General features: G+C 45.7%; 1 protein-coding gene across 1 annotated transcript in view; it reads left to right on the plus strand.

Moving 5' to 3' along the window:
- The window catches only part of LOC307095368 (melanoma-associated antigen 10-like), a gene marked incomplete at both ends in the record, with an annotated part of 125,724 nt that extends 102,379 nt beyond the window's left edge, over window positions 1-23,345 (plus strand). The window contains one exon of the mRNA XM_079764581.1: window positions 22,791-23,345. Within this exon, the coding sequence (XP_079620707.1) occupies window positions 22,791-23,345 (555 nt within the window). The remainder of the gene's footprint in view (window positions 1-22,790) is intronic.
- Window positions 23,346-24,426: the final 1,081 nt, after the last annotated feature.

The raw sequence follows: 24,426 nt of genomic DNA on the forward strand, positions 1-24,426 counted from the left end.
GGGTGTGGAGGTGTCAGGCAATGTGGGGTCCCCTCTGACATGGGTGGGGGAGCCCGTGGGGACATATTCATGGTTGGAACCTCACCTTAATTCCTAGCACTTCCTGGCCTTCTGCTGCTCTGTGACCTGAGAATATGTAGTGTAGACCAAGGCCTTCACCTCTTCCAATCTGTGGGCTCTGTTAGAGGGAACAAAAGGCCACCTCAGCATGCACATGGCAGGGACAGCAATGGGACCCCAGTGCTGACAGGAGGGGTGGAAGAACCCTGTGGGGTTGCCTCTGTTGTGGCTGGAAGGTTTCTCATTGCACAAGTAGGATCTTCACCTTTCCCCTGCCAGGGTCTGGCCCCTCACTGCCTTCTGCTGGCCAGATGTTAAACTCTCAAAATAAGAAAACACGCACACCTAACATTTCAGTGAAGAAACTGAGGAGGCCTAGTATGTGGTCCCTCTCCCAGAGGATCAAGAAGGGGTGACTGACAATTTGGGTCCATCTATCCTGGGATAAGGCTCTGATCCTTTCTCACCATAGCACACTGCAGGCTTTCAGACAACTCTCTCTGCTGACTGAGCCTAATCTGCCTAGACTGAGGCTTCACCTCCCTTAGATACACGAGTAGGAAGTGAGCCGAGCTAACCCCAGTACTATTCTAAGTTTCCTCACTGCTGACAGAAGAGGCAGGGTAGGTCTGGGTTCCCATGTGCTCTGGTTCCCCTCAGTGCTCACCTTGATTCCTGGCAGGATCTGGGACTCGTCTCTCTGTCGACAAAATGTGGACCCGGGGGATGACCCGACGTGTGGTCTCACACCAAGGTCCTCACCTTCCCAAGAGATCTGAGACAAAAGTGAACAGGTGCTCCATCTGCCCCCACCCCTCCCCAGGTTCCCACACAACTGACACCAGGGTCTGGGCCTGTCTGTTCCAGATACAAAGTTCCCTTAGTCTGAGCACAAGGTACTTGCCTTTCTTCCTGGCTAGGCCTGGATTTGAATCCAGCTGACCTGATTTCACCCTGAATAACTGTCCTCAATGAGAAATGCTCATGAGGAGCAGGCATGTGGAAAGGGAGAGCACATAACACCCAGGTACCGTGCCTGGGGAATCTGGATGCTGAGGACAGGACACCCCCTGATGCTGAGGGCTCTCTTGTTTTCTCAGGGAGCACATAGCTGCAGCTTTCCACAGAAAGCACTCAGACCATTAGGACCCTTCCACAACCTCAGCTCCTCTTTTCATGAACTGAAGCCATCCCCTCTGACCAAGGCCCTGTCCTTCCTGAGCGCCCTGAGACAAACGTGAGGAGGAACCACCTCTGCAGACCCATGCCAGGCCTTTCCCAGGGCTGACATCAGCACAGATTGGGTTCAGGGCACCCATTGTCTGGAGTGTGGTACCCTCCTTCCTGCCCAAGCTACCCATGTTCACTCCTGGAGTGCCTGGGACCTTTCCCTTCTGCTAAACGGAGAATGAATACTGCAGGCCATGTTCACCATCTCTCTGAGACCTCCAAGATGGACTTTAGGACACACCACATTGACCATCATGCCCGAGTGATCCAGTTGTGCCAACAGAGCCTATGCCAGCTGGCCCCTGTTTTTACTGGGTTGGGAGGGACCATCATCCTGCCTCAACACCCACACTTTGATTAGCAGCATTGCCTCGGACACCTCCCATTGTTGCTCTGAATCCAGCACCTTCATGATAATGCCCTCACCTCCCTTTGCCACTCCTAAGGTAGACATCTAGAAACAACCAAAATCCACAGGCCTAGCCTGAGGCTTCCAGGTGCTGCTGGCAGGAACAGGCACACTGGAGACACTTATGACACTGGCCAAACCTCAGGCATACTTCAAGGTGTGCTAGGGGGCTTCCTGGGCCCTAACTCGGGTCATTACCTCGTATCCTGGGAGAGCCCTGCAGCCCTTCTTTTCCCTCCTGGTGCCTGACCCCTCAGCCCTCAGGGGGTGGAGTCCCCTCTTCTTCCTGCAGGATCCTCACCATGACTCCTGGCTGGAGCCGGAACCTCCTGTCAACCTAAGATGCCCAAATCAGGAAGAAAGCATGTGGTCATCGACCTGCGACCTCCTAGGGTTCACAGTAGGGGTAACATGGGGCATCTCTGTTGTGGGGTCTGGGTCCCTCAATCTTCCCTTTGCATGTCCACCTTGACTCTGTGCAAGACCCAGGTCCTCCCCTCTTCTGCATATGTTGTTCCCCCTGAATTCCCAGGGCGGACATCACGTCTGGGCTTCTGTGGTTCCTCTCTGCATGGTCATCCACCACAGGGCCTCCCAAGACTTTCAGCAGGGCAGACTTCTGTGGACTTCCCTCTGCTTAGGGTTCCTAGATTCCCTCAGTCCTCCCTTGGAGCCCTACTGACCCTTCCCTCTGCTCACCTGAGACCCTGCTCCTTACACTAGACCCCAGACCCTGTCAGACCTGGATGCAGAAGTCAGGAAAAGCATCTTGATTCTGGGCAGTGCCTCTGCATCCCATCTGTGGACCTGAGGCCCTACACTTTTTATCAAGTGTCCACTCTCACTCAGACCTGAATGCTCAAGTCAGAATCATCACATATTGTCAACCTCCCTGGGGCCGTCCAAGGCTGAGAGCAAGGTGGGATTCTGTGCGGCCTCTACATTGGGAGTCTGGGTCCCCTCAGTCCTGACACAGGGTCCGCACCTTGACCCTGGTAGGCCCTGGGTTCTTCCTCTGTGGAACTGGGGCTTGTTTGTTATACAAAACCCCACAGTCCCTCAGACTGATTTGAAGGCATCAAATGGCACTTGAGTCTGGACAGTACTTCTGCCCTCCCCTCTGTGGACCTGGTTCCCTACACTGTTTTTTTTTTTTAATGTTTTAATAATTTTTTTATTATTGAGAGTACTAGAGGCCCAATGCATGAAATTTGTGCAAGAGAAGGCTTTCCTACCCCTGGCTTCTGGCACCAGCTTCCCTCTGTCACCCTGGACCTGTTCTCCCTGCCAGCCCTGGCTTCATCCAGAAGGTCGTTCTGAAGGATGTCCGGTCTAATTAGTATATTTTGCTCTTATTATTATAAATTACAATAAAGGCCTGGTGCATGAAATTCGTGCATTGTGTAGGGGGGCGTCCCTCAGCCTGGCCTGCCCCTTCTCACAGTCCGGGAACCCTCAGGGGATGTACTACTGATGGTGGGGAGAGGGCCTAAGCTGCAGTCTGGCCTCCCTCTTTGGAAGCATCTGGCCAATCAGGGGAAGGCACCACCCCCATCACCCCCTTGTTGCTGCTGCCTCTGGCTTCCCCCTGCAATAGATGACCCTGGGATCAGGGGAAGGTGATGCCCCCATCATGCCTCTGCTTCTGCCACTGCCTGTGGCGAGGCTGCCTGAGCCTTGGCCATCGCAGCCACTGCGGCTTGCCTGAGCCTCGCCCATACATCATTGCCTGAGCCTTGGGCCCTTGAAGTGCCGGCCACCATCGATGGCTTGCTAGAGCTCCAGGCTATCCCACTGCAATGGGCAGCGGCCATCGGTGGCTTGCCAGAGCCCCAGGTCAGCCCTGGGCAAGTGGCAGAAGTCATTGGGAGCGCTCACAGCCGCTGCCATATGGGGAGTACGGGCTGCCCTCTGCTGGATCCCATCTCACCTGCGCCTGTTCCAGATGCTGCCAGTCCCTGCCCATGCCTGCTGGGCATGCAGCTTGCTGATCAGTCATTACGTAATGGTGTCCTGACCAATTTGCATATTATCCTATCATTATATAGATATGACCCCCTCCAACCTACCCCTGTCCCCTGCCCCCTGCCCTCACCACCCAATTGTCTGCATTCATGGGCCCTGCATATATGCATACAAGGCCCTTGGTTGATTACTTCCCACCCTCCCCAACTTCCCTCTGAGATTCCCCAATCTGTTCCATACTTGCACCTGTGGTTTTCTATTTGGTTCATCATTTTACTTTGTAACTTAGATTCGACATATGAATGCAATCATGTGATATTTATCTTCCTCTGACTGGCTTATTTCACTGAGCATGATACCCTCCAGGTCCCTCCATGCTGTCTCAAAGGGTCAGACAGCCTACCTTTTATACTGCTGCATAGTATTCCATGGTATAAATGTACCACAGCTTTTTCATCAAATCAATTACTGATGGGAACTTGGGCTGTTTCCATATCTTAGCTATTGTAAATTGTGCCACTATGAACATAGGGGTGCATACATTGTTTCTGAAAGGTATTTCCAGTTTTTTAGGATATATTTCTAGAAGTGTGATTCCCTTACACCTTATACCAAGTCCTGAGTCTCACTCAGTCCTGGATACAGAAGTCAGGAAACTCTTCACTTGGTCTTTTACCAAGGAGCATCCCAAGGCTGATAGCGGGGTAGGGCTTTATGGGGTCCCCTAGTTGTGGGGTCCAGGGTGCCCTCAGTCATCCTGTGGCTGTGCTCCTTACAGTGAACCCCAGTGTGTCTCAGGCCTGCATGCAGAAGTCACTAGAAACCTCAAGGGGTCATCTGATGTGGGGTCTCCCATGGTTTATAGCAAGGGAGGGCTTTTATGGGGTCCCCTACATTGTGGGGTCCAGGGTCCTGTCTGTTCTCCTTCAGCGGACCTGTGGCTCTCCTCCTTACACCGAACCCCAGAGTCTCTCAGACCTCATGCAGAGGTCACCCCAACCTGTAGTCACCCCACCCACTGGTCCTCCCTGGACAGATGATTCTGGTGTTCAGGGTCCCCCAATCTTCTTCAGGGTCCTCAACTTGACAGCAGCAGGATCTGGGGTCACCACTCTGCTGCCTGAAGCCCTGCTCCTTCTATGAAACCCCCAGTGTCTCTCAGACCCAAATGCAGAAATCACAAAGAACAATGTGTGAGATCACCCCTCCCCCACCCCCAGAAGGTCTGCTGGATGGACACTGTTCTTGGGTGCAGGGATCCCCAATCTCCCTCAGTGTCCTCAACTTGACAGCAGCAAAAACAGGGGTTCCCCTTCTGCTGCCTGAAGCCCCGCTCCTCCTACCAAACCCCCAGTGTATCTCAGGTCCATATGCAAAAATCACAAAATACAATGTGTGAGATCACCCCTCCCCCACCCCAGGAGGCCTGCTGGATGGACACTGTTCTGGGGTCCAGGGCCCCCCAATCTCCCTCAGGGTCCTCACACTGACTCAGGGCGGGTCCCGGACACCCTCTGCCGACCTGAGACTCTGCCATGACCCGAAGCCCCCCCGACTGTCTCCACCCCGAAGATGGGGAAGTCAGTCCTCTCAGCTCCTCCTCACCCCGCACCTTGGGGCTCCCAGGACTGACTGCTCTGGGGCCCGGAGTCACCTTGTCTTCCCCCACGGCCGGCCGTCACCATGAGGCCTGCAGGTCCTGGGACCCTCCCTCTGTGAGCCGGGAGGCCGGACCCCCACACGGAGGCCTCAACCCCGAGACCCCAGGGGAGGTCCGTGGGCCTCACTCCCCAGGGCTCCCGACAGGGGCTGACCTAGATCCCAGGGGACCCCCTCTGGTCCTCACCCTGATTCCAGGCAGAGTCTGGGCTCCGCCGACCTGAGATTGCTCCCCTCAGCGCTTGTCCCCTCTACCGGCCCGAAGCCGCCTTCTCAAGATGGCGCTCAGCTCCCTCAGACGTCTCAGGTGGAAGTCAATGACATCACTTCCGGAAACCAATTCTGGGGTCACCCAGGATGCTACCAGGGGCGGGGCTCCGCTCCCAGTGTGCCCAGCAGCACCGTCTGGTCCCCACCTGGGCTGGATGGCCTGGGACCCCACCCTGTTCTGACCAGGGTCTGTGCCCCTCAGGCCAAGTGTCGGCCTCCCCCAGGTCCCTCTAGGAGGTGGGGCGGGAGGGCACAGCCTGGCACCTCCGCCTGAGGTACCCCCGATCTGACAGGAGCACCAGAGCTGGGTGCCGGGTGGGCCCTGTGTTGTGGGGCGGGTAGAGCCCTCAGTCCTCACTTGGAGGGTCCTCACAACCCTGGTGTAGATCGCTGTGGTCACATCGCAGTTCCTAGAGAGGGCGCTGCATTGCCAAGGTCCCTGGGGAGCATCAGACCCTGACTGCCTCCCCTCCCCCCACTTCCCATGGTGTCTCTTCACAGACAGGCTGACACTCTGGAAACCTTGAGTTCTAAATGTTTCGTTTTCATTAAAGTCTCTGAGCTGTAGCAGGAGTTTGGAGAGGGCCTGCGGTTTGGGGTTATCTGTCTACATTTGTTTGTTGTTGCAGGCTTTTTCCCTTTTGTTCCTCATTCATAGTAATTATTGCATTTTGCAACTCTACCTAGTTGTATACATTTTATTTATGCATACACGTTTATATACACTGATTGGCCAGATTATTATGCCCTATGAACACATAATAATCTGGCCACGAATTGATATATATATATATATATATTTTAGAGGCCTGGAGCATGAATTCGTGCATGTGTGGTGTCTGGCCAGACTGGCCAGGGGGAGGGGACATGGGCAGTTGGCTGGCTTGCCTGCTGGTCAAAGTCCTGATCGAGGGGACAATTTGCATATTAGCCTATTATTATATAGGATATACACTGAGCGTCCATATTATTATGAGTTCAGAGATCATAATAATCTGGCCACTCAGTGTATGTGTATATATATGTATAAATCTGCATATATAGTGTATGTGTACACATATAGCCTAAATGTTGATCAGGTGTGTTTACATATCCATAGTGCCCATACCACATCCAATAAATACACACACACACACACATACACACATATATATATATATATATGCATGTCTATGTCCTATGTATTTACATATACTAGACAAGTTATTTTATGAAAGCTTATCTAATCTTACTATGCATGATTTACTCTGACACTTGCTTTTCTACTCCTAGTCTATTCTTTTTATTCTATTGAAACCATAATTTTTGAAAGGACAGTCCTCAACCACTTCCCTGCTCCCTCACACAACCTCCTCAACCACAAGTGCCAGGTCACCAGTCTTGTCTCCCCGAGGGGCTTGCTCATATTATCTTGTTTAGATTTCATTGTTGAATCCTGCCCAGCCTGTGCCCTGCAACCTCTTCCTTCAATAATTTCCCTGCTTTTATTTAGGGAGCAGATGTCAGCAGTCATATCTTAATTGTTATTTGGGCAACAACATGTATAGCACTAAATCTGTAAATTTTAAGCAGAATTGACATATTTGAAATATTGTGTTTCCCATGAATGAATATGGAAGCTGCTCCATTTGTTTGGCGCTTCTTTTTTTTAACCTGAGTATCTCAGTATAATTTTTAGTTGACTTTTTATTTTTTTAAATATATTTTATTGATTTTTTTTACAGAGAGGAAGGGAGAGGGATAGAGAGTTAGAAACATCAATGAGAGAGAAACATCAATCAGCTGCCTACTGCACACACCTTACTGGGGATGTGCCCGCATTCAAGGTGAATGCCCTTGACCGGAATCGAACCTGGGACCCTTCAGTCCATAGGCCAATGCTCTATCCACTGAGTCAAACTGGTTAGGGCTAGTTGAGTCTTTTTAAATTAAGATACTTCTTGGTTAAGTTTTGGCTTTTATACCTGTGGTCAAGGAGATTTTTGTATTACATGTTCTAATTAGTTATTGCTTTGAGTGGGAAGGTATTGTTATGGCTATGGTGATCTTCCATACAGCTTATTATTCATTTGAGTAATCCAGATCTTCATTTTTGAATTTTATAGATAGACTAGAGGCCCAGTGCATGAAATTCGTGCACGGGGGTGTGTGTCCCTCAGCCCAGCCTGCACCCTCTCCAATCTGGGACCCCTCGAGGGATGTCTGACTGCCCATTTAGGCCTGATTCTACCGGGATCGGGCCTAAACGGGCAGTCAGACATCCCTCTCACAATCCAGGACTGCTGGCTCCCAACTGCCTGCCTGCCTGCCTTCCTGATTGCCCCTAACCGATTCTGCCTGCCAGCCTGATCACCCCCTAACCACTCCCCTGCCAGCCTGATTGATGCCTAACTGCTTCCCTGCCAGTGTGTTTGCCCCTAACTGCCCTCCCCTGCAGGCCTGGTCACCCCTAACTGCCCTCCACTGCAGGCCTGGTCACCCCCAACTGCCCTCCCCTGCAGGCCTGGTCACCCCTAACTGCCCTCCCCTGCAGGCCTGATCACCCCTAACAGCCCTCCCTTGCAGGCTTGATCACCCCCAACTGCCCTCCCTTGCAGGCCTGGTCCCTCCCAACTGCCCTCCCCTGCTGGCCATCTTGTGGTGGCCATCTTTGACCACATGGGGGCAGCCATCTTGTGTGTTGGAGTGATGTTCAATTTGCATATTATTCTTTTATTAGATAGGATTAGACAGGATAGAGGCCTGGTGCACGGGTGGGGTCAGCTGGTTTGGCCTGATGGGTGTCCCATTTCAGGGTGGGCATTCCCTTGGGACATGGGGCAGCCTGGGTGAGGGGCCTGTGGTGGTTTGCAGGCTGGCCACGCCCCCCGACAACCCAAGCGGAGGCCTTGGTATCTGGGATTTATTTATCTTCTATAATTGAAACTTTGTAGCCTTAAGTGGAGGCCAAGGCAGGCCAGGGCTGCAGAAGCTTGGCTTCCTCCATTGCCGGGGGCAACTCAAGCCTCCTGCTCTCTCTGAAGCCACAGCCATATTGGTTGGGTTAATTTGCGTACTCACTCCTGATTAGCTGTTGGGCATGGCTTGTGGGTGTGGCGGAGGTACGGTCAATTTACATATTACTCTTTTATTAGATAGGATGGTCATATTGTCAACAGATACTATTTGTTTATTTTCCATGTTCATACCTCACATTTAGTTTTTTTAAGTAATTTTTTATTGTTTAAAGTATTACATAAAGTAGTACATATATCTCCTTTTTTTCCCCATTGACCTTCCCCAGCCTCCCCTACCCCCTGTCGCATGCCCTCATCCCACCCACCTCCCAGTGTCTTGTGTCCATTGGTTGTGCTCATATGCATGCATATGAGTCTTTTGGTTGATCTCTTTCCCCTCATCCCCAACAGTCCCCAGCCTTCCCGCTGTGATTTGACAGTCTGTTCAGTGCTTTACTGCCTCTGTATCTATCTTTATGTTCATCAGGTTATAATGTTCTTTATTTTCCATAAATGAGTGAGATCATGTGGTATTTTTCTTTCATTGCCTGGATTATTTCACTTAACATAATGTTCTCCAGTACATTTATACCCACAGCCCACATCTCTGACTTGTCCCTACCTTTAATGGAAATGCTTTTAATGTTTCACACTTAAGTAGGTTGCTCTAAATTTTGGGAAATGGAAATTCCCTTTTGGTTGAGTTCTTTCAAAGTTTTTTTCCCTGAACTCATATTAAAGTGTTGTTTTTTCAAGGCTCTCTCTGTGGCCATTGACATGAACAAAATTTTTTCCACTCTATTTCGTGTGCATGGTGTTGCATTAGAATTTTTTATAACATTAAATCCTATTTTTATTATTTGGATATAGGCTGATAGGCTGCTTGGTCATTTAATGCACTGTTAAGTTGAATATGCCATTAATATATAGAGGCTATTTTATGCTATGTGAATGAACTTTTTCCAATAGTTCTGTTTGTGGGAATTCCTCAGGATTTTGAATAAAAGAAAGGTAGCCTTGGAGGATGAGTTGTACAATTGCCCATCTTTTTGTATGTTTTGGAACAGTCAGCATAAGAGTGTGATGAGTTCTCCCTGACCATTTGATATGATTGCCCTTTGAACCTTTATTTTTTTCTGGAACATTTGAGGTGGCTTCAGCTTTGAATCCAAGTTTAAGTGTGTGGCTGTATCAAAGTTTATTAATGAATTCCCCTCTTGAAGGAAGAGTTGTTTTGCCATTATGAATCAAACTGCTCTAATCATGCATCGTTTTGGTGTTTTTTTAAATTACTTTATTGATTAAGGTATTACATATTTGTCATCAACCCCCATCCCCCCGTTCCCTTCCCAATCCCCCCCCCCACGCAAGCCCCCCTCCCCCTGTTGTCCGTGATCACTGGTTAGGCTCATATGCAAGCACACAAGTCCTTTGGTTGATCTATCTCCCTTGTCCCCACCCTCCCCTACCTTCCCTCTGAGGTCTGACAGTCTGATCAATGCTGTTCTTGTTCTTCAGTCTATGTTGTTCATCTTTTCCCCTAGATGAGTGAGCTCATGTGATATTAGGAATACACTTATAGGAACCGAAAATGAGACAAGCAATAATGGTTATGCTGAGAGGCAAATGAATCAGTTTATAGTGAGTTTCTTTCTGGGCCAACAGTTCTTTTGAGTCCCGGTTTCTATGTCCAACAGTTGTTAATGTGTTCATAACAGCAATGATATTTCAGTTCTGGATGGTGGACAAATGGTGGTATTGCAGGTCCGACCCTCTCTGGTTTGGTCCTGGGCAATCTGCAGTGACGCATATCTGCTGACTGCTAGTATGGCAAGGCATCGTTGGTGTCTTCCATCTCTGGACTGTTTCTCTTCTGACTTCATGGCTGGAGCACTCCTGTCAATTCCTCTCTGTTGCAGGAATCCACATGTCTCAGAGTTGTTTTCTGAAAATATACAAACATATTCTCAACCAAAAGTTAATAAAGGAATATTTTCTATAAATTTGACTTGCGATCCTTTTTCATTTTTTTGCCCAAATGATTTTCCTTTGGCTTGTTTTGACACCATGTATTTTTTACCTGGGTGACTTGCTGTTAGCATTACAAATGAAAGTTAATTTTCTAGAGTAAAAATTTTCTAGATGTAATTTATTTGCAGGATATTTTTGTTTTTTATGGAACCCAAATTCACTTGATAAAACTGACAACTAGGGTTTCTAATGGCAAGTCCTTGTTTGACTTTATAAGAATCTGCCCAACTGTCTTCTAATGTGGCTGTAACATTTTCTTCCCTATTAACAATGAAGGAGAGTTCCTCATCCTCTCCCAAATTTGGCACTTTCAGGTTTGGGGACTCTAGCCATCTCCCCATGGATTTCTGCTTCCTTCTATTGGAGAATGGTATTAGAAAGCTAGATGTGGGTACTTGGTGGGCTCATGACTCCTGGAGAGTTCTTGCTTCTAGCTGTCTCAGTTGAGAGTGAAAGTAAACATAAGTGTGTGTATTAACCTATGTATACACATATATCTATAGATATGTATGTCACCATAGGTATGTATTAAGCTGAACACAAGTTCATGCTGATGTCTCTAGCTCTAGCCCATTATTACCACAAGGGACCTCTGGTCTTCTCCCTTGGCTTATCTGTAACCATTTACTCTTATCAGTGAGAATTCTGGCTCCCAACATCCACCATCCTTATAAATCCTTGGCCCCCTCCCGTATATATGTATAGATTGATAACTAGCACCCCTGTGGGGAATACATCTACATTTATGATTTGTATATGCTTCTACTCATTAAGGAGTGACAGAGAGAATTAAGGGACATGAAAAATGCAATGTATAACCTAATTTTGTTCCATTACAAGCAAAGAAATATTTGGGATATTTGCAGTAATCTGACTGTGAAAGGAATATTAAGAGATACACTGGATTATTGTTTTGTCTGGATGATAAAAATTAAGTGTTAAAGTCCTTATTTTTCAGAGTTTTCACCCTCTGGATTGTAGGAGTGAGCTGACTTGGTATCTGAGATTTGGTTCAAAGAGCTTCGGGAAGAAAATTTATAAAATGAAGGCAAGAAAGAAGTAAAGGAGGACGGGACAAAGGGATAAAGGAAGGAATGGAGTAGGTAAGCAAGGAGGGCGGGGGGAAGAAAAGGAGAAAGCGAAAGAAGAAAAGTATGAATGGAGCACCTAAGGCACCATATCACTGCTCCTGGGTGATAGGAAATGTGGAGTTTTTATAGTTTTCTCTAATATTGAGTATGTTTGACGATTTTATGATGAAAGTTAAACGTGGAGATTTAGTACCATATCATGAAATAGAATGGTTAATTACACATATAAATGGGAAGTGATAAGGAAGTTATTTAGGTCCTAAGATGGAGCCAATCATCAGAGTTTAGGGACATTCTGGTGGCTCCTTCTGTCTGTTCCAATATGGTTTGGCTCTGTGGCCTGGCTTCTTCTTATTCTTTTTCCCTTCTGTTTGATGTTTTTTATGTTTTATTTTATTTTTTAAGGTACTACAAATAGTAGAGCATATGTCTTCTTTCCCTCCCCCCTATTAACCTCCCCCAGCCTCCCCTATCTCCCTGCACTTGCCCTCACCCCCCGCCCGGGTCTTGCTTCTGTTGGTTGTGCTTATATGCATGCATACAAGTCCTTCTATTGATCTCTTAGCCCCCCAAACCTCCCCTACCTTCCCACTATAGTTTGACAGACTGTTCGATGCTTCTTTGCCTCTATTTTTGTTCAACACTTTTTTTATTGTTTAAAGTATTACAAATAGTAGTTCATATGTCTCCTTTTTTTCCCCATTGACCTTCCCCCTGCCTCCCCTAATCCCGGCACATGCCCTCCCCCTCCCCCCCAGTGTCTTGTGTCCATTGGTTATGCTTATATGCATGCATATAAGTCCTTCAGTTGATCTCTTACCACTCCCAAACACTCCCCAAACTTCTCACTGTAATTTGAGTCTGTTCAATGCTTCTCTGCCTCTGTATCCATCTTTTTGTTCATCAGGTTATAATGTTCTTTATTACCCATAAATGAGAGAGATCGTGTGATATTTTTCTTTCTCTGCCTGGTTTATTTCACTTAGCATAATGCTGTCCAGTTCCATCCATGCTGCTGCAAATGTTAAAAATTCCTTCTTTTTTTATAGCAACATAGTATGCCATTGTGAAGATGTACCATAGTTTTCTAATCCACTCATCAGCTAATAGGCATTTAGGCTGTTTCCAAATCTTAGCTATTGTAAATTGTGCTGTTATGAACATAGGGGTGCATATATCCTTTCTGATTGGTGTTTCTGTTTTCTTGGGATATATTCCTAGAAGTGGTATTACTGGGTCAAATGGCAGTTCCATTTTTAAATTTTTGAGGAAACGCCATACTGTTTTCCACAATGGCTGCACCAGTCTGCATTCCCACCAGCAGTGAAGAAGGGTTCCTTTTTCTCTGGATCCTCTCCAGCACTTGTCATTGGTTGATTTGTTGATGATAGCCATTCTGACAGGTGTGAGATGGTACCTCATTGTTGTTTTGATTTGCATCTCTCAGATGATTAGTGACTGAGCATGTTTTCATGTGTCTCTTGGCTTTCTGGATGTCCCTTTTTGAAAAGTGTTTATTTAGGTCCTTTGCCCATTTTTTGATTGGGTTGTTTATCTTCCTTTTGTTAAGTTGTATGAGTTTCCTGTAAATTTTGGAGATTAAACGCTTATTGGAGATAACATTGGCAAATATGTTCTCCCATGTAGTGGGCTTTCTTGTTGTTTTGTTGATGGTTTCTCTTGCTGTGCAGAAGCTTTTTATTTTGATGTATTCCCATTTGTTTATTTTCTCCTTAGTCTCTCATGACCTAGGATCTATGTCTGTAAAAATATTGCTACGAAATATGTTTACAATTTTGCTACCTAGGGAGTCTTCTAGGATTTTTATCCTTTCCTGTTTTACATTCAAGTCCTTTAGCCATTTTGAGTTTGTTTTTGTATATGGTGTAAGTTGGTCGTCTAGTTTCTTTTTTTTTTTTTTTTTTGCATGTATCTGACCAAATTTCCCAGTACCATTTATTAAAGAGACTGTCTTGACTCCATTATGTGTTCTTGCCTCCTTTGTCAAGTATTTATTGAGTATAATGGCTTGGGTCATTTTCTGGGTTCTCTATTCTGTTCCATTGGTCTATATGTCTGTTCTTGTGCCAGTACCAAGGCAGTTTTGAGAACCTGGCTTGGTAATTTAGCTTGATGTCTGGTATTGTCATCCCTCCAACTTTGTTCTTCTTTCTCAGGATAGCTGTGGCTATTTGGGGTCTTTTTGTTTGTTCCATATGAATTTTTGGAGAGTTTGTTCTAAATCTTTGAAATATGTCATTGGTATTTTAATAGGTATTGCATTGAATCTATAGATTGCTTTAGGTAGTATGGACATTTTAATGATGTTGATTCTACCAATCCATGAACATGGTATGTTCTTCCATTTGTTTATGTATTCCTCTATCTCTTTTTTCAATACCCTGTAGTTTTTTCAGTACAGGTCTTTTAAGTCCTTGGTTAAGTTTATTCCTAAGTATCTTAATTTTTTTTGATGCAATGGTAAATGGGATTGTTTTTTTTTCATTTATCTTTCTGTGAGTTCATTATTGGTGTATAAAAAGGCCATAGATTTCTGGTCGTTAATTTTGTATCCTGCTACATTGCCAAATTCATTTATTAGGTCTAGTAGTTTTTTATGGAGTCTTTGGAGTTTTCTACGTATAGTATCATGTCATCTGCGAATAAGGACAGTTTTACTTCTTTTCCAAATTGTATGCCTTTTATTTCTTCTTCTTGTCTGATCGCTATGGCTAGTACTTCTAATGCTATGTCGAACAGGAGTGGTGAAACTGGGCATCCTTGACTTATTCCTGTTCTTATGGGAAAAGAGTTTAGTTTTTGCCCATTGAGTATGATGTTGGTTGTAGGTGTGTCATATAGGGCTTTTATTATGTTGAGGTATGATCCCCCTATTCCCACTTTGCTGAGAGTTTTTATCAGGAAATGGTGTTGGATTTTGTCAAATGCTTTTTCTGCATCAATTGATATGATTATGTGATTTTTATCTCTGTTTGTTTATGTGATGTATCACATTTATAGATTTGCTGATATTGTACCATCCTTGCATCCCTAGTATAAATCCCATTTGGTTATGGTGTATGATCTTTCTAATGTATTGTTCAATCCAATTTGTTAGAATTTTGTTGAGGATTTTAGCATCTATGTTCACCAAAAATATCACACGATCTCTCTCATTTATGGTGTCTTTATCTGGTTTTGGGATTAAGGTAATGCTGGCTTCATAGAAAGAGCTTGAAAGTGTGCATTCCTCTTGAATTTTTTGGAATAGTTTGAGGATAATAGGTTTTAGTTCTTCTTTGAATGCTTGGTATAACTGCCCTTTAAATCTGTCAGGACCCAGGGCTTTTGTTTTCTAGAAGATTTTTGATTGCTGTTTCAATTTCTTCAGTAGTTATTGGCCTATTCAGTTTTTTTTATTCTTCTTGGTTGAGATTTGGGATCTTGTATTTTTCTAGGAATATGTCCATTTCATCTAGGTTGTCTATTTTGTTGGAATATAGTTGTTCATAGTATTTTTTTTATAATCGTTTGTATTTTTGTGGGATTGGTTGTTATTTCACCTCTTTCATTTCTGAATTTGTTTATTTGGGTCCTCTCTTTTTGCTTCTTGGTGAGCCTGGCTAGAGGTTCATCAATCTTGTTTATCCTTTCAAAAAACCAGCTCTTGGTTTTTTTAATCTCATGTATTGTTTTTCTGGTCTCTATTTCATTTATCTCCACTCTGATCTTTATTATTTCCTTCTGCTTATGCTAGGCTTTTCTTGTTGCTCTCTTTCTAACTCTTTGAGTTGTAGGGTTAGGTAATTTATTACCATTGTTTCTTGTTTTTGTGTTTTTTTTTTTTTTTCTGTAGGCTTGTAGAGCTATGAACTTCCCTCTCAAAAGTGCTTTCATTGTGTCCCATAGATTTTGGATTGTTGTGTTTTCATTGTCATTTGTTGCCATGATACTTTCTATTTTATCGTTGATCTCTCTGGTAACCCAGTCATTGTTTAAAAGCATGCTATTTAGTCTCCAGGTGTTTGATTTTTTTATTGTATTTATTGTAGTTGATTTCTAGTTTTATGCCATTGTGATCTGAGAAGACGCTTGATATGATTTCTATCTTCTTGAATTTGAAGAGACTTTGCCTGTGACCCAATATGTGGTCTATCTTTGAAAATGACCCATGTGCACTTGAGAAGAATGTATATTCTGTGGCTTTGGGTGAAATGTTCTAAAGATGTCAATTAATTCCATCTGATCTAGTGAGTCATTTAGGATTGATGTTTCTTTGCTGAATTTTTGTTTAGAGGATTTGTTCAATGGTGATAGTGGGGTATTAAAGTCCCTTACTATGACTGTATTTCTGTCAATCTCTCCCTTGATATCCACCAGAAGTTGTTGTTTTTTTTAATGTAATTGGGTGCTCCTGTATTGGGTGCTTATATGTTTACCAGTGTTATTTCTTCTTGTTGGATTTCTCCCTTTAGTATTACTAAGTGGCCTTCCTTATCTCTGGTTGTGTCCTTCACTTTGAGGTCTAATTTATCAGATATAAGTATTGCTACCCAAGCTTTTTTTTTTTCATTTCAATTCACCTGAAAACCTTTTTCCATCCCTTCACCATCAGTCTGTGTGAGTCCTTTTTTTCTGAGGTGGGTTTCCTGTAGACAGCAGATATATGGGTCATGATTTCTTATCTACTCAGCCACCCTATGTCTTTTGATTGGGGCATTTAATCCATTTACATTTAAAGTTATTATTAATAGGTACTTGTTTGTCACCATTTTTATTTTTTATGCCTGTGTTCCTTCTTCACTTCCTATTTTTTCTTTTCACTGCAGACCCTTTATCATTTCTTGCATTGCTTGTTTGGTGGTGATAAACTCCTATTTGTCTGTGAAGCTCCTATTTTCACACTCAATTTTGATTGATTGCCTTGCTGGGTACAATATTCTTGGATTCAGACCCTTCCTTTCCATGAATTTGTATATTTCATTCCATTCCCTTCTTGCCTGATGTGTTTCTGTTGAGAAATCAGTTGTTAGTCTGATGGGGGATACTTTGTAGTTAACTTTCTGTCTCTCTCTGGCTGCTTTTAATATTCTTACTTTTTTGTTGGTGTTTACCAATTTAATTATAATGTGTCTTGGCATCAGTCTTTTGGGGTTCATTTTGTTTGGGACTCTGAGCTTCTTGGATTTGTGTGAGCTTTTTTTGCCTATATCAGGGTAGTTTTTTGTCATTATTTCTTCAAACAGGTTTTCTATACCTTGCTCAGTTTCCTCTACTTCTGGCACCCCTACAAAGCAGATGTTGTTTTGTTTACTGTTGTCCCAAAGTTCCTTTAGGCTTTCCTCCTGTTTTTTTAATTTTTCTTTTTTACTAGATGCTCCTCTGCTTGGGTATTTTTTTCACCTTGTCTTCTAGGTCACTGATGAGGTCCTCTTCTTCTTCTAGTCTACTGTTGATGCTTTCTATTGAATACTTTACAACATCAAAGTCATTTTTCATTTCATCTTGGTTCTTCTTCATTTCCTCTTGGTTCTTACACAAATTGTTGAATTTGTCTTTCATTCTTTTCGGCAACCTTATTACCATTTCTCTGAATTCTTTCTCTGACAAATTGCTTGCCTCCATTTTGTTTACTTCCTTTTCTGGTGAGGTACCCTTTTCTTTCATATGTTGGCTGTTTCTTTGTCTCTCCATGATCTCTCTTCTTCGGATATCAGGTTATGTATTTCTATCTCTCCTTTCCCCAGGCAAAATCTGACCTTTCCGTGGGAAGGTGCAGAGCTCCTCTGAGTCCGTGTATTTGTGCTGCCTGAGGTTCAGTGTTCCTGGGTTCACAGCTTTTCCCTGGGTGTTTGGCCTGGCTTCTTTTTAATAAGAAAAACCCTTTTAAAATCTTATCAGAGAAACACATGGAAATGCTGTTCATCTACATGGCATTAAATGCATGTTGGCTGAATTGTATTTACACCAAAAAGAAATCAGCTTTCATTGTGAAAGCACAAGGGAAAACGTCACAGGGAGTCTGGTGGACAAGCATATATGATGTGCAGACTACCTGACGGAGAAATGCAAACAAGCCTGTAGGAGTTGAGGGTGTGGTGGTGAGCAAGGCCTCCAGGGACCTCACAAGGCCTTGAACCATTAATGGACACAGAAAGGCTCTGTGTCCACTACACGGACAGTGCTGTTCAGAGCCACAGGTTCAAAAGCTGCCCAGAAAATCGTGTCCATATTGAAAGGGGAAGCCTGGGTGAGAAACACAGTGTGGGCCACAGCAAAATGCAAAGAAGGTGAGAATGCACTCTGAGCTTCCATGAATAATTCACAACTTGCATATGCTGACTAACATCTGAACCACCCAATGAACACACTGAACTTTGATTAAGGAGTAGTGACACATGACAACTCAAGAGGTCACAGGGCCGAAACCGGTTTAGCTCAGTGGATAGAGCGTCAGCTTGTGGACTCAAGGATCCCAGGTTCGATTCCAGTCAAGGGCATGTACCTTGGTTGTGGGCACATTCCCAGTAGGGGGTGTGCAAGAGGCAGCTGATCAATGTTTGTCTCTCATCGATGTTTCTAACTCACTATCTCTCTCCCTTCCTCTCTGTAAAAAATCAATAAAATATATTTTTTTTAAAAAAGAGGTCACAGGGAGGCTTTGAGGAGATGATCCCTGTGTCCTCCTGGGCTTAGCACATGGTCCATGGTGAGTTGTCAACTGACATTAATTTGTATTTTGAAGACTCTGTGTGACAATTGTTTTCTCCAGAGAATATCTCAACTTCAAAGCATCCTGGCCACCTTAGGGGAATGTCATTACCTCCTTCAATAAACCATAAATTTCTAGCTCCAAGGTCATGATCTACAGGTGTTTGCAGTCCCAGGCCACCGATTCAGGAGCCAGAGAGTCATCACAACTAGATACCAGATTTCTAGAATGTTTTCCCGTTGAAATCCAGGACACAAACCCCTTTGGAGTAGACACTGCCTTGTCCAAGCTCTGCTATCCCTCTCTTCCACCCAGTATGAAGCTGTGTCATCCTGAATGCACAGCCTATGATGCATGGGGGAGCCCTTGTTTGAAATGACCTTGCCACTCAGTGAAGACATGGGGTCATCCCTGTCATAGAACCACCAGATGTCATAAGACAGGCCTCTCTTGTGTTCTGGATCCAGTCAGTGAGGTGGGCACCTTTCTTCCTCCTGTCCTCTGCAGTGGTGCTATACTGTAGACCAAGCACCTTGCCCATTCCAGGACAACCCTGCCTTGCCTTCGCTTTATCCTGGAAAAGGGTTACTGGACTTTTTCACCTGCATTCCGGCCCCACCCCACCAAGTCAAGTCAGAAACCTGGTGGTGGGACCTCGCTTCCTGTTCTCTTTCCATTCATGGGATCCATTTCTTCCAGTGTACCTCCATTTCCAGTCCATGTCCAGAGCTGTCCCATTAGCCCCTATAAAATGACCATCCCTCTGGATGATGACAGCAGATTTCCTGTGGGTCTCTTGGTCCCTCCTATGGGTTTCCCACTCTCTTCTGCACCCACTAGACAGGTAAGTGTTTTAAACATGCAAGATGAATGTGTTCCCCTGGCTGCTTTTCTCCTAGAGTCCTCCAGGGCATATTTTTGATGCAGAAAGGGGAAGTGGGGAGCTTGTTTGGATCCTAGGCACCTGCAGTGAGTATAGTGTTGTGGGGTGGGGGGAGGGGAAGCAACTAGGACTTGGGAACAATTCATGTGGACCTGTCAAGTGATTAAGGCCCCTGAGAGCAGAGTAATAGAGTGAAGATGAGAGTGTCTGACTTTACTTGAAAGACCCTCTCGGAGGGAGATCTTTCCCTTCTTTTCTCCACCTGCCTGGGCTTCCCAGAATCCAGCAATGCCTTCCCTTTCCTTACACAAAAGGCACATCCTGATCAGGAGGACAAGAGTGTCAGGGATGGTGGATGAGTCTCGCTTCTTTGAGAAACTGAACCCAACCATGTAAATATAGAGTTCTAATAAGGATTTGTCTCATGTGGTTATGGAGGCTCAAGATGCTTTGGGTAAAACTCTTAAAAGGCCTGCTTGTGCCTTTTCTGCACTTGACAACAACTGTCTGAAGGTTTGATCTGTCTCTTAATAATATCACGCCCCCCCCCCCCCAATAAATAAACTCCTATGACAATGGTCAAAATCTGGTACAGTGACAACACCAAATGCTGTCAAGGATGTGGAATAGCAGGAACTTGCATTCATTACCTCTTGGGAAAGTGAAATAGTACAGCCACGTTGGAAGCTGTATGGTCAGGCAGTTTCTTATAATAGTAAACATAATTGTTACATATGATGCAGCAACTCCATAAGTATTTATCCCACGTTGATGATGCGGTATATGTGTAGGCACATCTGTTGTTTAAAAAGTACCACTTTGGTTGGGGAAATTGATAATGGGGGGGGGGTGTTATACCTGTGAGGTACTTGGATATCTCTGTACCATCAGCTTTATTTATCTCTGCCATCTAAAAGCATTGTAAAAATTTAAGTCTTAAGGGAAACACAATATGAACCACAGTATCTGAACAATAAAATTTGAGCAGACCCTTAAGGGAGACTGAAAATTGTGATGAGCTGGCATTTGTGTCTGGGGTGGGAGTATGGGGGAGTAGGGAAGTTGGGAGGGTCATAGGCTGTATGAAACAGATGACAAGGAGGTAGGAAGAAAGATTTTAAATGTATGCTCTATATCTTGGCTCAAATCTGGGGCGTTCAGACCGCAAATGCCAGTAACCTTGGGGGAATACCACTGCCTTGAAAAGCTGGGATATTTGAGGCATGTTATTCAGAGTGTATGGTAATAATCACCTGACAACCATCGTGTTGGGTTAGTGCTGGCTAGTAAAAATTATCTTAATAGTATATAAAGTACAGACTAAATTATAATAGCGAGTAGCAGAATAAATCATGTATGTTAAGAGTAGGTATTCTATCATAAAACATCTTGGATAGTGTATTATATAGAAATATACGTGTAAATGCATATGTTCTAAGCATACACACACATACACATTTAGCTACATACATATGTGGGTATATAAGCACATGTAACCTATATTTATTTTATATGTATTTAAGGAATGTACACAAACTAGATAGAGATGTAGAATGTATTACTAAGAATGAGGATTAAAAGTGAAAACACCTGCATTGGACAAGGGACATGTAGACAGACAAACACAATGCCACACCTCCCCAAATCCCTGCTGCTGCTCAGCATCTTTAGTAGCAGCTAACTTTTAGAAACCACAGTTTCCACAGGACCATCTGAGCTGGTAAGAAACCCCTTGAGAAGGGGGCTTCTCTACCCCTTCCCCTTAACCTCCGTGCAACAGCGCCCCCTCCAGCATCGGTCCTGGTATTGCAGCATCTCTGCAAGGGTGGTAAGGCCCTCCTGAGTGAGGACTTCGGGGTCCACCTGCTTCAGAACAGAGGGCGCTACAGAATCCATCTCCTGGTATTCCTGTCAGCTCTACGGGACTCTGGGTGGGGCTCTCAAGGCTGAGCATATGCTTCCACATGCCGGGGAAATCTGGGGGAGTAGAGCCTAGGTCTGAGGGACACAGACTTGGGTCTGCAGAGGGCAGGGGCCCTGGTGTTGTCAGGTGCGGGAGGGGAACAGAGTCATGACTCCCAGGCCTCTAGATCCAAACTCTGCCCCTGCTCTCAGGCCCCAGGGACCCCAGAAAGCCCGTCCGGAAATTCCGCCCACTGACTTCCGCCGGGGAAGTCTGAGAGAGGAAAGCGCCATGTCTGGGAGGCCGGCTTCGGGTCGGTAGAGGGAAGGAGTCCAGGTATGATCCTGAGGGACGACTGAGGCCCCAGGACCCAGGGTGGCCCTCCGTCAGCACTGAGAGTCCGCGGTGGGGTGTCTGAGAACTATTTCCTGCATCCCTCGCCCACCTCCTCAGGTTGGCGGGGCCCAGACTGCCTGGAATCAGGGTGTGGGGGCCCGGCCTCCCGGTTCACAGAGGGAGCGTCCCAGGACCTGCAGGCCTCATGGTGAGGACTCATCTCCCTCAATACTGAGGGTGCATCACCTGTGGGATTTCAGGGATGAAAAGGATGACAGGGGCAGACTTTATTGAGCCCCCTCTGTCTGTGTTGGGGATTCCCTCAATGAATTTAAGGTATAAAATATTACTCCTGGCAGGGCCTAGATCTATCCCTTTTCCTAACCAGAGAATGCATCCTGCAGGCCAAGGCCACCCTCTGCTGACCTATAGCCACACTCCTTAGTCCAGTGGTTTTCAACTTTCCTAATGCCACGACCCTTTAATACAGTTCCTCATGTTGTGGTGACCCCCAACCATAAAATTATTTTCGTTGCTTCTTCATAACTGTAATTTTGCTACTGTTAATGAATCGTAATGTAAATAACAGATGGACACTGTTCTGGAGTCCAGGACCCCCCAATCTCCCTCAGGGTCCTCACACCGACTCAGGGCAGGTCCCGGAACCCCTCTGCCGACCTGAGACCCTGCCATGACATGGAGCCCCCAGAGTGTCTCAACCCGGAAGATGCGGAGTCAGTCCTCACCGCTGGTGGTCACCCCGCACCTTGGGGCTCCCAGGACTGACTGCTCTGGGGCCTGGAGTCACCTTGTCTTCCCCCACGGCCTAAAAATCTTCATTCTCAGAGCTGCCAAGGGTATGTTTCTCAGCTGAGGATACTCACGTATCCAAAACCTGTCGCAGGTGCAGCTATTTGGGAATGAGGAGGATTTGATTGTGTCTGCCTCCTTACCTTTGTCCCTCTCTGCCTCGTTCCCACACAGCCAAGAGAAGGTGTGTGCTGCTGAGACACCAAGTCTTCCCAGAGCCCTCTGGGTTCCTGACTCTGTGCCCCTGCCATGGCGGCCCCTGCATGGAGCCAATCTGAAGACAAGGGCTTCAGCATCCAAAATGAACAGGAGACAAGCAGCAGAGTGGACTCTGAAGATTCTGAGTCATCACTCCACGATGCCCTATATTTGAAGATGACTGAACTGGTGGAGTTTCTACTCCTGAAGTATTATGCAAAGCAGCCAACTACTAAGGCAGAAATGCTGAGTAGGGTCATCAAAGAGCACCGGGATCACTTCCCTGAGATCTTCAGCCTAGCCTCTGAGTGCATGCAGCTGGTCTTTGGTATTGATGTGAAGGAAGTGGACCCCAGCAACCTCACCTATGTCCTGGTCACCACTCTGAGGCTCACATATGATGGGATGGTGTCCCATGGGCAGTCCATGCCCAACACTGGCCTCCTGGTCATGCTCCTGAGATTGATCCTTGCAGAGGGCAACTGTGCCCCTGAGGAGAATGTCTGGGAAGCACTGAATGTCATGGGTGTGCATGATGGGAAGGAGCATTGGATCTATGGGGTGCCCAGGGAGCTTCTCACCAAAGTTTGGGTGCAGGAACAGTACCTGGAGTACCAGCAGGTGCCCAACAGTGATCCTGCATGGTGCCAGTTCCTCTGGAGCCCCAGAGCCCATGCTGAGACCACTAAGTTGAAAGTCCTCGAAACTTTTCTCAGGGATTATAGAAGGGATCCCAATTCTGTCTCATACCTGTCTGAAGAGGCTATGAGTGATGAGGAAGAGGGGGCTTGAGCCAAGTTGCACCCAGGAACCTTTCAGGCCCCTGTCTGGCAGCTTCTCATGTTAGACATGATGTGAGGCCAATTCTTTACTCTGTGTTTGAGAAGAGGATAGTCAACATTCTAGGTAGTAAGGCCCAGGGCTATTTGGGGGAATAAGTGCTGTAGCATCTTTGGGTTCCTGTGATGATTTAGAAATTTTTCCTTGTTTTCTGTAGAATTTTTCAAATTTTGTTTCTTTTCATAGAAGGTTTTATATACTTCAGTTTGTGAATGACATTGACCATACATGTATTTGTACTATCCAGTTCAAAAGTAAGAGTTTTGCTATTGTGTAATACAAAATGGGACACCTATCAGCATACTTTGTGATTCTGAACTAGATAACATGGCATTAGAATGACATTTTCTTGGAAATGTGAAAGAACTTGAAGGAGAAAAGTGAGACAGCTCTCAGGGTGAAGCTGGCACAACCCAAGGTAATGAGTTTGACAGTGGTGTGGTGTGGGGCCAGGGACTGTTGGGTTTACTCTGTTCTGGGGTGGATGGTCCCCTTTCTGGTCACTCAGAGCCCTCACCTTTTCTTTGGTTGGGCTTGGGCCCCACCCTTCTGTTGGCATGAGGCAAAACTCTCAGAATAAGACCACACATCCCTGAGACTGAATAGAAGAAAGTGAGGGGGCCTACATCTGGCCCTTATACTCCCAGTGGTTCTAGGATGGGATGACATCTGGCTCCTCACCAAGACCCCTACCAGGGCTGCAGATCTTACTTTAGCTGACCTGACTTCAGACCCTCAGACCAGGGCCCTCTGGTCCCTGAGACGACCAATCTGGAAATGAGGAGGGGCTCAGCCTGACAGCCCTGCCTGGGGTTTTCAGGGCTGACAATAGGGACTGGCCAGATTTCCTTGGAATCCCCTCTTTGTTCTCAGGGTTGGACTACACTCACTCTTTCTTTGGGGGCACTCACTTTGACTCTTAGCAGGACCTGGGACTCTGCTGTTAGCAGATGTGCTTCCTCAGTTGACTTGAATTGTCATCTCAGACCAAGATCCACCCTCCCTGAGAGCTCCGAGAGAAGAGCTCCAAGGT

Source organism: Cnephaeus nilssonii (genome assembly GCF_951640355.1).
Source record: "Cnephaeus nilssonii genome assembly, chromosome: X".
Lineage (NCBI taxonomy): Eukaryota > Metazoa > Chordata > Mammalia > Chiroptera > Vespertilionidae > Cnephaeus > Cnephaeus nilssonii.